The sequence below is a fragment of the Topomyia yanbarensis genome, chromosome 3 (assembly GCF_030247195.1).
Source record: "Topomyia yanbarensis strain Yona2022 chromosome 3, ASM3024719v1, whole genome shotgun sequence".
Lineage (NCBI taxonomy): Eukaryota > Metazoa > Arthropoda > Insecta > Diptera > Culicidae > Topomyia > Topomyia yanbarensis.
Genome location: NC_080672.1, coordinates 78,555,226 through 78,567,827, shown reverse-complemented (window position 1 = coordinate 78,567,827; position 12,602 = coordinate 78,555,226). Strand labels below are relative to the sequence as shown.

The 12,602-nt window shown below is 44.7% G+C and overlaps 1 protein-coding gene across 1 annotated transcript in view; it reads right to left on the bottom strand.

The window, feature by feature from the left end:
* Window positions 1-8,283: 8,283 nt before the first annotated feature.
* Window positions 8,284-12,602, bottom strand: part of LOC131687018 (uncharacterized) — a 111,307-nt gene continuing 106,988 nt past the window's right edge. Inside the window, exons 10-12 of the mRNA XM_058971051.1 lie at window positions 9,429-9,743; window positions 9,232-9,366; window positions 8,284-9,165 (exon numbers count right to left, since the gene is read on the bottom strand). Coding sequence (XP_058827034.1) covers window positions 8,671-9,165; window positions 9,232-9,366; window positions 9,429-9,743 — 945 coding nt within the window. The 3' untranslated portion in view covers window positions 8,284-8,670. The remainder of the gene's footprint in view (window positions 9,166-9,231; window positions 9,367-9,428; window positions 9,744-12,602) is intronic.

The following is a 12,602-nucleotide window of genomic DNA, read 5'->3' as shown; positions in this document are numbered from 1 at the left end:
GTGGTTTGCGAGTGGAAGTCTAAAACGCTCTACCAACGTTGACCTTTAATTACTTCCAATTTGACTAATAGGATCAAATTTGTACACATCCCAGGCTGGCGAAAAAACGCTTAAGCTTCAGTCCAGCAAGCAATCATCCGCAGGTTCCAATTAATCTCATTATTACCCGAACAGCCACTGTAATGCACTATTTTATTCTGCGGTTTGTTTTGAATGGCTGGAAATCATAGAGCCTTCGCGGAGTACCATGCTGTGGGTCGCTTTTTACGCGCGACCGCTGACTGGATGACGACTGGTGCTACTTGTTCCAATCAGTTCAGTTGCTTAAACTCCGGCAGCAGAGAGCTTTAAACGTTCGCTTTTGCACAATGCGATAACCACGATTTTTCTTGTCGATGGTTGTTATTAGCTGAACTAATAGATTTTTAGTTTCAACTCGTCTGCCAGCGGGTGTAGGGATGCCGCTCAAGCGAAGCGAATACCTGCCGCTGTGAAATGAACAATTTAGTGTTTAGTAAAATTAATCATAGCATAAATCATAATCAGACGACGTGGAGTTGGAGTTTGTGGTTTGATCAATGCGCAATAATGGTTCAGCTATCGATCCGATGGCCTTTGGATGGGATCGAATCAATTAGTTAAACCCTTGAATATTTGGAAGCGAATTTATTTAACCAACTGTCCATCACTAATCAACAATGATTTATTGTGTGAAAAATCATCAAGACGAGAGTCAGTGTAACACTGGAAGATATAGAAAAATTGGCATTTTTGCACCAATCATAACAGTTTAGAATTTCACATTCTTACCTTGCCGCAATCCGTAATTGCATCAGCCGTGACTTGGACAGACTCCCTGCTGGCTCGCATTGTCGACTACTGGCAGAAGCGTACTGCGGTGGTAATATTTTACTTTTAATCAACGGAAGGTAAACAATATTTTGCACGGTTGTGGTTGAAGTGAATTCGGAATTGAATTGTGACCTTTGAAAGTGAGTTAATAATTTTTAGAATTGACTTTTTGGAGTGTGTCGATGCATTAAAGCTGTAAAATTGGAATCCGGTTGTTCAACAATATGTGTTTCGATTTTAACACAGAAAAAACCTATTCATCTAGTGGTGCAATTGTGCCTTTCTCATTTCTACAAACTATGACTCCACAAACTTGATTGGCTACAACTTTGACAGCGAAACACTTGAAAAATAAAAATATGGAGGGATTTTTTTTATTTCGATTATAGAGGTTTTAACCTTAATGTCATTCGCCTCTTCGGGTTAGAGAAATATCTTATGAAAAATTTCTAACCCTATGTGCGGGGTCGGGACTCGAACCCAGCTGCGCTGCGTACAAGGTAATCGATTTACCAACTACGCTACCCCCACCCCATATGGAGAAGTATATTCGGCTTTTCAGTCAATAAATAATATCGAACACTACTTTTTTATAATGTCCAGACGTTTCGACCGTTGGTTTCGGCATTCTTTCACTGAAGGTCGAAACCAACGGTCGAAACGTCTGTACATTATAAAAAAGTAGTGTTCGATATTATTTATTGACTGAAAAGCCGAATATACCCCTCTGTGCCAACGACAGTCGTAACATCACCTATTACATAAAAAATATATTCTGTAATAACTTTAAGGGGTTACACCACTGTACAATCCGAGAGCGAGTAAAGGCGCTTTAACCTGGGCTTATTACCCAGGGCAAAGTGTAAATGCCTCCGTCCCATCCCAAAGGAGTCAAATTAACCTTATTAGCCAACAAATCACTCCCAACGATTTATTATATCCCCTTCAAACTGAAACAGTTGGTATGTTTGTCCTCGTTTCTTCCTCTTTTAATATTCAAAACAATTGGGTAATAGAATTATTCATTAAATATTTAATTTGAATAATTTAATTTCCGTCAAATTTTGAAACATCTTCAAACCCAACTCTGCACAGTAGGCCTGGCCGTTTTAATATTTGCGACATATGAAAATATACTTCAAATATTAACCCTAGAACGGTGCACTGGGGTACAAATGTACCCCACGCTTTCTTTGGAGCCATATGAAGACGAGAATTCGGCATTTACCGACATCGGACCATAACCATAATTCAATTTAGAATTCTTAGTAAGAGTGGGAAAAAGTGGTATAGCCAGTTTTCTTATAGCCTTCGTGGAAGCAGGTGTCAAAGTTGGTGTGGGGTATCTTTGTACCCCAGTGGACGGTAGCCATTAGCGTTTCGTCAGGTTTCGTGCTGTCAGCGGAAATGTGACTCGTGACAATACCAGTTTAAATGCTGGGTGTTTTACTACGGTAAAACACAATTAGCATTATATAATCGCTTTTAATAATTTAATCAATTAATTTAATTTAATTTTGAAGCAGAAGAAAAATCGTTCTCTTTTTGTTGATTTTTATTGTTTATTTATTATAGTTTTTGAAAACAATGGCTCGCAAGTATAATTTGCGCTCAGTAACTGCTGTAACAGTAACGTTGCGTATTACCAATGTATTACTGGTCAGAAATATTTTTTTCATTTCAATTTCCACCCCATTTCGTGGTATTTTCCAAAACCCGATTTTTAAACTTTCACTCTTCCAAATAATTGCACTTTTTCAAAAATAACGAAATTCCATTTTATACCGTTTCTAGACCATTCTTTCAACTTTTAGAAGAATTTGTTTTTTTTCAAATCGCTTGAAAATTCGCGAAGTTCGCAAATTTTTGTGAAAAAAGTCAAAATCGCAATTTTTTCACTTATTTTTGTTCAAACTAATTTATGCATCATTGACCTAATAAATTCCGTACTTTCACTTACACAGCCGTTTTTGCAATTAAAAAACGAAGAAAATGATGTATTATACATTTCTTTTTTTGCATTTTTACCTGCGAAAATTTCGATCAAACGCTTGAGGTACATTTGCACCCCAGTGCAACGTTCTAGGGTTATTACTGAAAAGAACTACAATACAGAATAACGGAAATGTTTTTCAAGATGCTTTTCAATACTGACTGTGTAAGGGTTTGAATAGAATAGAATAGCATTACACCACTGTAGAAATGAAAAAAAAAAAAATAGGCATAATTCAGGATGTTTTCTAGACGCAATTAAGAGGTGAATCGAGATCTTGTTAAATAGGATTTATAATAGTTCTATTATAAATCTATTATAAATCCTATTTAACAAGATCAAACAGGGTCAAATAGCTATGAGGGTAGAATAGGTATAGTTGCGTTATTGCAGAGATCGCTCGTGTTTCGTAAATTAGATACATGGTAGAGAGCATCGTGGACAACCAGTGGCGTAGTTAGAAAACTTTTCGGGGGGTGGGGGGATATGAATATTTTTTGTGTATATATTAGACACTTTTGATTTTTAATTCGGAACACTGCTAATTCAAATGGTAATTGGACACACAGATCATATGCTGAATATGAGATTTTCCGGGAGCTCTAGTTCACTCACAAGAGATTTTAAGTTTCTATAGTAAGCAGAGCGTCCAGTTCACTGGTGCCCCGTTGACCCGCAACTGGCCTCGGTCTAATCAGTCTAGTCCCAGCGGTGAATCTAGCTTACGCTGACAGAGAGTTCCCTGCAAAAAGAAGTTCTCCCAATACCGATTCTTCTTTGGTTTTCGCTATATTTCTATCGGAATAAACGGTGAGGTGCCGGGGTTGGTCTGGCAATTTCGGATGGAGCGTGGCTTCCGGTTCGCCGACGTTTCGTCGCCCCATGTTCGGTGCTCTGTTGCAGTCTACACGACTAGCCCTCGGCGGTGGATCTAGCTTATTCTTGCGGAGAATTCCCTGTCGGTGATTGATCCCCCGAAGCCGTTGCTCGACGTTCATCACGCCGCGGCTGTAAGACGGTCATGATCTACATCATAATTCAATTGACTGCATTCCACGTCTTTACATTGCTTGTCATTCTGTAGGCTACATTATCCGCGTTGATGCCCGGTCCTCCCTGCACGTCGCTTCAAACCTCGCACACTCGAGACCACATGCTCCGGTGTCACCTCGACGTTCTCGCACCCCCGGCACAATAATGACGTTGCGTACCCGAACCGATGAAGATATTTCTTGAAGCAGCCGTGGCTCGACAGGAGCTGTGGAAGGTCATCTCTCCGTGCTTTCTATTCACCAACGTCGACAGGTTTGGGATGAGCCGGTAGATCCTTTATCCGCATTGTCCCATTCCTGCTGCCACATCCGCCAGGGTGATGCAGATGGGGATCATCTCGGCGACAACGCCTAGTTCCTCCGAAGATATTATGTCAGCAATCGTACGACCACCAGCCGGAACGTCCTGTAGAGCTTTTCGAGATTCCGCTTGGTTTTCACCACCGCACCCCAGGTTAGAACCCCATATCGCTGCATCGATGACGAAACACTAGATAACAGACCGGCTTTTCGCAGGTGATCTGTATCCGCTGAACCGCTTTACAGTTGCTGACCCACCACACTTCCGTCTTGTGGTGAGCTGTTTGCTGCTTGACCCCGTTTATCCACCTCTCAATCACGTCTATTGTCTCCGTCACCGACACCTCCATTTCTTCAGCAGTACTCTACTTTGGAAGTAGCTCTTCAGGATCTGGCGCTGCAGCATTGGCCTATACGAGGCTGGATGGCCCGGTGACTTTGCCACCAACACCAGCTTCTGTACCTTCCACATTGCGGGTAAATTTCACTCATTTAAACACTTTTACAGTAGTATTCTGGACATGTCCGGATATGTCAGGATCGGAGCTTTCAACACCACGTTTGGTATTCCATCCAGACCGGGGGCTTTCTTTGATTTTAGTCGTATCGATGCTTCTTTGAGCTCGTCGTTTGTCGCTTGCCACGCGGTTGTGTTTACTCCATCTTCTTTGCCGTACGGTGTCGGTGACCATGTAGTTGGATTGTGCTTCGGGAAGAGATTCTTAATGATTATCTTTAGCTCACCCGGGCATATTTCAGCCGGTATCGACGGGGAACGTGATCTTCGATCCGAAGTCAAACAGCTCTACTTATAAAGAGCTTATCGAGAAAGCTATGCGTGAAGCGGTGAAAGTGAGATCCTTGTGCCCGGAGGTAACCATCCAATGTAAGGACCTGGAGGAGATATCCTGGGAAGAAGAGCTAAGAGAAGCTCTGGAAAAACAGTGCGAACTTGGAGAAGTGCAGATGGTGACCCGAATGAGGAAGGTACCTTTCGGAACGCAAGCGGCTTTAGTTAGGTTTCCAGTCGAAGCAGCGAACAAGGCACTTAAAATTGGGAAGATCAAAGTTGGCTGGCCGGTATGTCCATTGAGCGTCTCTCAGCGACCGGAAGTGTGCTTCAAGTATCAAGAATTCGGCCACCTGGCGAGAAACTGCAGTGGGCCTGACAGGAGCAAATTATGCAGAAGGTGTGGGAAGAAGGCCACATGGCAAAAGACTGCCGGCAGGCTCCGAGATGTCTGATCTGCGCAACCGAAGAAGGTAACAACCACGTTACATGAGACCCATGATATCCGGCCTTGAAACAGGCGACTGCAACGAAGTCACAGTGGAGGTAACGCAAATCAATCTCAACCACTGCGACACAGCACAACGGTCGTAGAAACTATGGAGGCTGCGCAGAAACAAAATAGAAGAGGTAACCACTACTGCGGAGTGGTTACACTGGACGTAAAAAACGCCTTCAGCAGCGCTAGTTGGGCCGAAATCGCCGATGAGCTGCACACACTGAGTGTTCCCGACTACCACTGTAGGATTTTGAGGAGCTGCTTCCAGAACCAGCAACTGATCTACAAAACTGGCGCCGGAAAAAGAAGTGTAACCGTAACAGCGGGCGTTCCACAGGGTTCCATACTCGGCCCAACTCTTTGGAATGCTATGTACGACGCAGTGTTGAAGCTGAGCCTCCCCAGGGGCGTGAAGATTGTCGGTTTTGCGGACGACGTGGTGCTCCTAGTGATCGGCGAACTACTAGAGGAAGTAGATGTACTCGCAACGGATGCGTTAGATGTTGTAGAAGACTGGATGCGTGAGAAGAAGCTGACGTTATCTCACCAAAAAACCTAGATGGTTTTGATAAGCAACCGAAAAGCAGTGCAGCAACGCTGGTTACGAGTACACTCTCCGAGCTACGGAGCAAGTGGCGAAGGGACCACTAAAGTTGCGCCATTGGCTAGAACGGCGCCGGGAAACCACAAATCGGAATTCGGGGGAATCTCCGACAGTGTAGACTAGGTCCATCGCCGCGGACCAGTTGAGTAGTACGCGACGTACGTACGACGTACGTTTCATCGAACACTTCAATGCAGTAACTGATAAAGCCTATGCAGTACTAGGACTCATCAAACGAAACACCCAACATTTCAACGACGTCTACTGCCTGAAGGCACTGTACATCAGTCTGGTACGCAGCATTTTAGAGTATTGAGTTATCGTTTGGGTCCCGTATCACACCATACACATTAATCGCATAGAACGGGTGCAAAAGAGCTTCGTCCGGTATGCCCTTCGAAGGCTTTCCTGCCAAAATCGACTTGAACTACCACCGTATGAGCATCGTTGTACTCTTATCAATCTGCCTACGCTACGAAACAGGAGAGTTTTTCTGCAGCGACTTTTTGTGTTCGATCTTCTCGCTGACAACATCGACGGCCCTCTGCTTCTCGCTAAGCTGGATTTCAACGTTCCTGGTAGGTCTCTGCGGAGAATGGACTGCTTTCGGCGCTCTACTCATCGCACGCAGTACGGCCAGAATAACCCGGTAGATGTTTGCTGTCAGTTCTTCAATAGCGTTTTTCATCATTTTGACTTTAATTTAAGTAGAGAAATGTTCAAATTGAAAATAGGTTTAAGTTAGTATAGTATTTCAGTCTGTACGAAAATTATTAATTCGAAGACAATATATATCAATCTTATCAATCTAGTACGCGACGTAGTACCGGAACGTCAGGCTTCACCGAAATCGCCGGACCGAGCTTGACACCCTACTGGATAGTTCGTGAGTAGGCTAGATCAGCCGCCAGGGATTAGACCGAGTAGACCGCGTCGAATAGCTAAGAGCGGGTCGCTGGGGAGCCGCTCCACCCGGAATCGCTGGATGGACCTCAGCGCTTACTGGCTGGCCCGCTTAGTAGGCTAAGTCAACCACCGGCGATTGGATCGAGTAGATCGGGACGAAGCGGGGAGCTAAATGGCTCACGGAAACGAACATCGGTATCGGGAGAAGTGTACCACTCGGCTTCGGAAGAACCTCTCTCACCGGGGAATCCGTCGGAGTAGGCCAGATCCATCGTCGGGGACTAGAAATCGGGAGCTGAATGGCTCATCGGGGAAGTTGAGCGAAATGGAACGAGAGGAGAACCAAACGGCCTAATGGAGTTGTGGTAGTAAATGGCACCAGACAAGGAACCAAAGGGCTCAAGAAGTTGTGGTGCTACGACCAAAGTAGAATCGGTATGAGGAGAACTTCCTCGGGAAACTCTTCGCCGGCGTAAGCTAGATTCACCGCCGGGGACTGGATTGAGTAGACCGCGACGAGACACCACCAGTCGCGGGTCGCTGAAGTTATACTAAATGGCACAAGAAGGAAGCCAAAGGGCTGAAACGAGTTGCGGTGCTAAATGGTACCGGGTAGAGAGTCAAAGGGCTCAAGAAGTTACGGTGCTGAATGGTACACAAATTAGTAAATTAGTCAATCTGTATTTCGCCGCCCAGATTGTCCTAGTAGGGGAAGATTACTAATTCTCTACCCGCAGCTAACTTTCCTACTGCCATACAGAAATTACCACGTTGCAGCAGGATGTAATAGTCTAATCAAAATATGTTGCTTCCGGATCAAAATTGTGTCTCACACCATTGCTCTTCTGATTCTAAGACATGCCGATCTTGCATCCAGCTACCTCAAATTACTCTCTCAAATATATCTTTAATCACATGAAACGATATTTGATAATTTATCCATATTTCAAGCAACAGTCGACATCGATTTTCTGCCGATCACCCATCAACCAAGTAGATCCTTAACCGTTCACAGATGAGCACACAATTTAATTAGTAATTTACTTTGAACAAACATTCTAACGTGGAGTGTGAAATACTACAACAAACAGGGTACAAGCATGCAAACAATCGATCAATTAACCATAAAAACGCCCCTTGATTTCCTCTGCTAGCCGACACGAGCATCCGCATCAAGTGGGGAAGCGGCATCCGCGATTGGCCCTGATAACATCGTGCCTCGGCTCGCTCGTGCGTTGATAGGTCCGAAGGTGTAATGAAGATGGGACAAATAAAAAAGCCGCTTGATTTTGTGATCATTTTTTGAACCATCGAATCCAGCGTATTGGCCACGGGGACCAGTGGATTTTTTGTTTCGATGATTGCCTTGCTGGTGTGGTGCTTTATTGCTTCATTAGTTTTTTAGCTTACTGGCTTGAGCGTATTGTTGCTATCTACTTAAATAACACTTGTATAGGATATATAAGTTGATTAATGGTCCACGAAGTGATACTTAATCGGCAATTGGACCGATTTAAGTACCTGTTAATAGCATTGTTAATAGCATGTCTATAAATAAATAAGTATCGCTAATTTGTACTACACGGGGATTAAATGCATTCGTTCAACTTGAGTTGAGCCTCGGTCATTGGTGCGTGCTGTGGTCGTGTTCCGTTCTCCGGTTCTCCCTAAATACTAATGATATCCATTGTGACGATGTCCTGCTCCATGGTGATGACCACCGTTTCCATTGCCATTTCCGTTCGCATTTCCACTCCCACCACCGTGATGGTTATGTCCATGATTGTGCCCATTTCCGTTAGGATCGTGACCATTGCTTCCGTGGCCATCACTGGAGTGCCGCCGACGGTGATGACCATTTCCGTTCCCATTCGAGTAGCCATTTCCATGGTGGCCATGATGCTCATGGCCATTGCTGTCGTAACCATTATGGCCACCATCATGAATGCCGTGATCTGCCCGGCTGTGTCCGCCTTCGCGAGCATGTTCCTCCTCCTGGTGATGATGTCCACTCTCCGGGTATCCCAGCTGGTTATGAGGCGTCTCGTGTGGATATCCCTGGTGATGTTTATGCAAATGTGGGTGATCGTGGTGATGCGGGTGCTCATCGCCGCCCTCGTAGGTAATCTTTGGCCGATATCCTTTCTTGTCAGCTTCGTACTCCACGATCTAAGATCAGAAATTAGAAGGGAAAATCGTTTCACTTCCCGTCTGCTTTAAGCTGTATCACCTTACCTGTCGCCTACCATCGGGAAGTAATACGTTGTACTTCCCGGTGGTGTAATCTCCATCTCTCATTTCTTCGTGTCCGAAGGAAAGATCCGCATCCTCGTCGTCGACCTCATAGGTGAATTCATATTTTGCCGGTTCCTGCAATAATAACGATCAAAAGAGATTAATTTCCTACTAAACTGAACAATATTCGATCTCACATCGTCATACGAATCGGTATGATCCTCGTGGTGCTCGTGATGTTCATGATGATCCGGTCGAAAGCCCGACTGATGATGCGGTGGTCCATAGCTGCTATCTGGTGTACCATAACTGGACGAAGGTGGCACTAGATCGTTGTCGCCATGATCTCCGTTGTTGTGGTGGCGATCATCGCCGTGGCTGTGGCGATCGTCGTGAAACCCGTTATTGTTATTTCCATGACTATGCCCCGGTGGTAGATAGGAATTGAGTGGAGCCTCCGGTTTAGCGTTTGCCACTAAAATAGCAGCTAGCAGGAACAGACAGCAGTAGAGCTGTTGGGTTGTGGGGTGAGTGTGGATTTTAAGAGAGTGGTTAACATAGTTGTACTGTTGTGCATTGAATCGCCTTACGTTATGCTTTTATGGGTTCATTTTTATAAGAGAATGGAGTGCAATAACAAATATAGCAAATGAGTCTATGGAGTTGTTTGGAGCATCCTTTATTTTGTGGGCTTGCGAGGTTTATGATGATAGTGAACCGGGTTGAACATGTATTATACAGTTTTTATGTTGCTTTTCAGTTATCTGATTATGACTTTTTAAGCACTATATAAATTAATTGAGAATTGTATGAACTGGATTTCATCGTTTCGAAGCATTCTTCATTATTGCGTAAGTTTTAAGATTGTACAACGTATGGTATGAAGAACGTTGTTGGAGCTTTTATACTTTGCTTATTTCTAATCAGTTTAAATTGAAAAACATTGTCTCTACGAGTGAAACTATCGAGCTTCGCAAACATCTACTTCACTTCTATTACTTTGTTGAAAGTTTCCCCTACACTAACAATGTTATCAACCAGTTTATTGAAGAAAATTTGGTGTTTAATAGTTTTGCTTAAAGGAAAATCGTAATATTTTCATGGTTTATAAAACTTTATAGACGTTTAGCATGTATCGCGGTTAAAGAGTACAAAAAATTTATTCTGAATAATATGTTAAGATCTGAAGGACTTCTTGGATTCTGGCAATTATTCAACACAAGAACTGTCAATTTAATTTCCAAAGTATTAAGCGACCCTTACGCGTTCAATATTTTTGTCAATACTAGAGCGTATTGACAAAAATATTGAACGTGTAATTACAAAAAGTTGTATTGACGATGTGGATTTCAAATGGGATTGTAACAATAGCGTCAATACTGTGTATTCACAAAAATATTGAACGTGTAAAGGCCGCTTAAAAAACGTAATTCATCTGAATATAGCTTAAGATGCATTGCTTCATCATTTCGAATGTTGAAAAAAAATTGTAAACCAAAATTGCTAAATCCGCCGAACAGTTATTATATTATGTTCTTTTTAATCCTCAAAAAGGCAAGGGGTCTCAGAGGCTCGGCTAATAACAGTTCTCTAGTTTCAATGACCTTGTAATTAGAAATTACAAATGATCGAGCATTATCGGGTTGTCGATTCTCTCACTGATAAAACGACCAAAAAGAAGCTATCGATTTCATTGGGACTTAAAAGCGGTGCTTCTTGAAGCCACAATTTTGGCTTGCTCTTTTGAGGGTTTAAAATATTTGCATGTTCCTTAATGTACCACACCGTGCAACGGAAGAAATCGGATACAGATAGCTATTAATTAATTCGCATTTGCATCCCTTCTTCGGAAGGTGTAAACCTGCCTGGTGTCCAGGTGGGACCTTAAGCAGTCCTGGCACGATGGCCCACCGGCGAGACAGGTGGTTGGCGTAGGCCCTATAAGCCGCCCCTTAAAAAACCCACATAACGAACAATACAGAAGAGAATACAACCCAGAACAATCGGCAACGACCCAGGCGACGAATAAAGGATCACGATTGGAAACTCGGAACATGGAACTGCAGATCGCTCGGCTTCGCATGATGTGACAGGATAATCTACGACGAGCTACACCTCCGCAACTTCGATATCGTGGCACTGCAGGAACTTTCCTGGACGGGACAGAAGGTGTGGAAAAGCGGGCATCGAGCGGCTACCTTCTACCAGAGCTGTGGTACAACCAACGAGCTGGGAACAGGCTTCATAGTGCTGGGCAAGATGCGCCAACGTGTGATCGGGTGGCAGCCGATCAACACAAGGATGTGCAAGTTGAGGATCAAAGGCCGTTTCTTCAACTACAGCATCATCAACGTGCACTGCCCACACGAAGGGAGACCCGACGACGAGAAAGAAGCGTTCTTCATGCAGCTGGAGCAGACATACGACGGTTGCCCTCTGCGAGACGTGAAAATCGTCATCGGCGACATGAACGCTCAGGTAGGAAGGGAGGCAATGTACAGCCCGGTGATCGGGCCTAACAGCCTGCATTCCGTATCAAATGACAACGGCCACCGATGTGTGAACTTCGCAGCCTCCCGTGGAATGGTAATCCGAAGCACCTTCTTCCCTCGCAAAGATATCCACAAAGTCACCTGGAGATCACCGGACCAAGTAACAAAAAATCAAATCGACCACGTTCTAATCGACGGTAGATTCTTCTCGGACATCACAAACGTCCGCACTTATCGCAGTGCGAATATAGATTCGGACCACCACCTGGTTGCAGTATGCTTGCGCTCAAAACATTCGACAGTGCATAGCTCTCGTCGAAGCCGAACGCCGCGGCTAAACATCGAGCGGCTACAAGATGGCAGAGTGGCTCAAGAATACGCGCAGCAGTTGGAAGTGGCACTACCAACGGAAGAGCAGCTAGGCGCAGTTGCCCTTAAAGATGGCTGGAGAGATATCCGATCCGCCATAGGTAGCACCGCAGCCACTGTACTAGGTACGGTGGGCCCGGACCGAAGAAGCGACTGGTACGACGGCGAATGCGAGCAGTTAGTCGAAGAGAAGAATGCAGCATGGGCGAGAATGCTGCAACACCGCACGAGGGCGAACGAGGCGCGATATAAACAGGCACGGAACAGGCAGAACTCGGTTTTCCGGACCAAAAAGCGCCAGCAGGAAGACCGAGATCGCGAAGCGATGGAGCAGCTGTACCGCGCTAAAGACACACGGAAATTCTACGAGAAGTTGAACCGCTCGCGCAGGGGCCACGTACCACAGGCCGACATGTGCAGAGATACAAACGGGAATCTTCTCACGGACCAGTGTGAGGTGATCCAGAGGTGGCGGCAGTACTACGAAGAACACCTGAACGGCGATGCAGC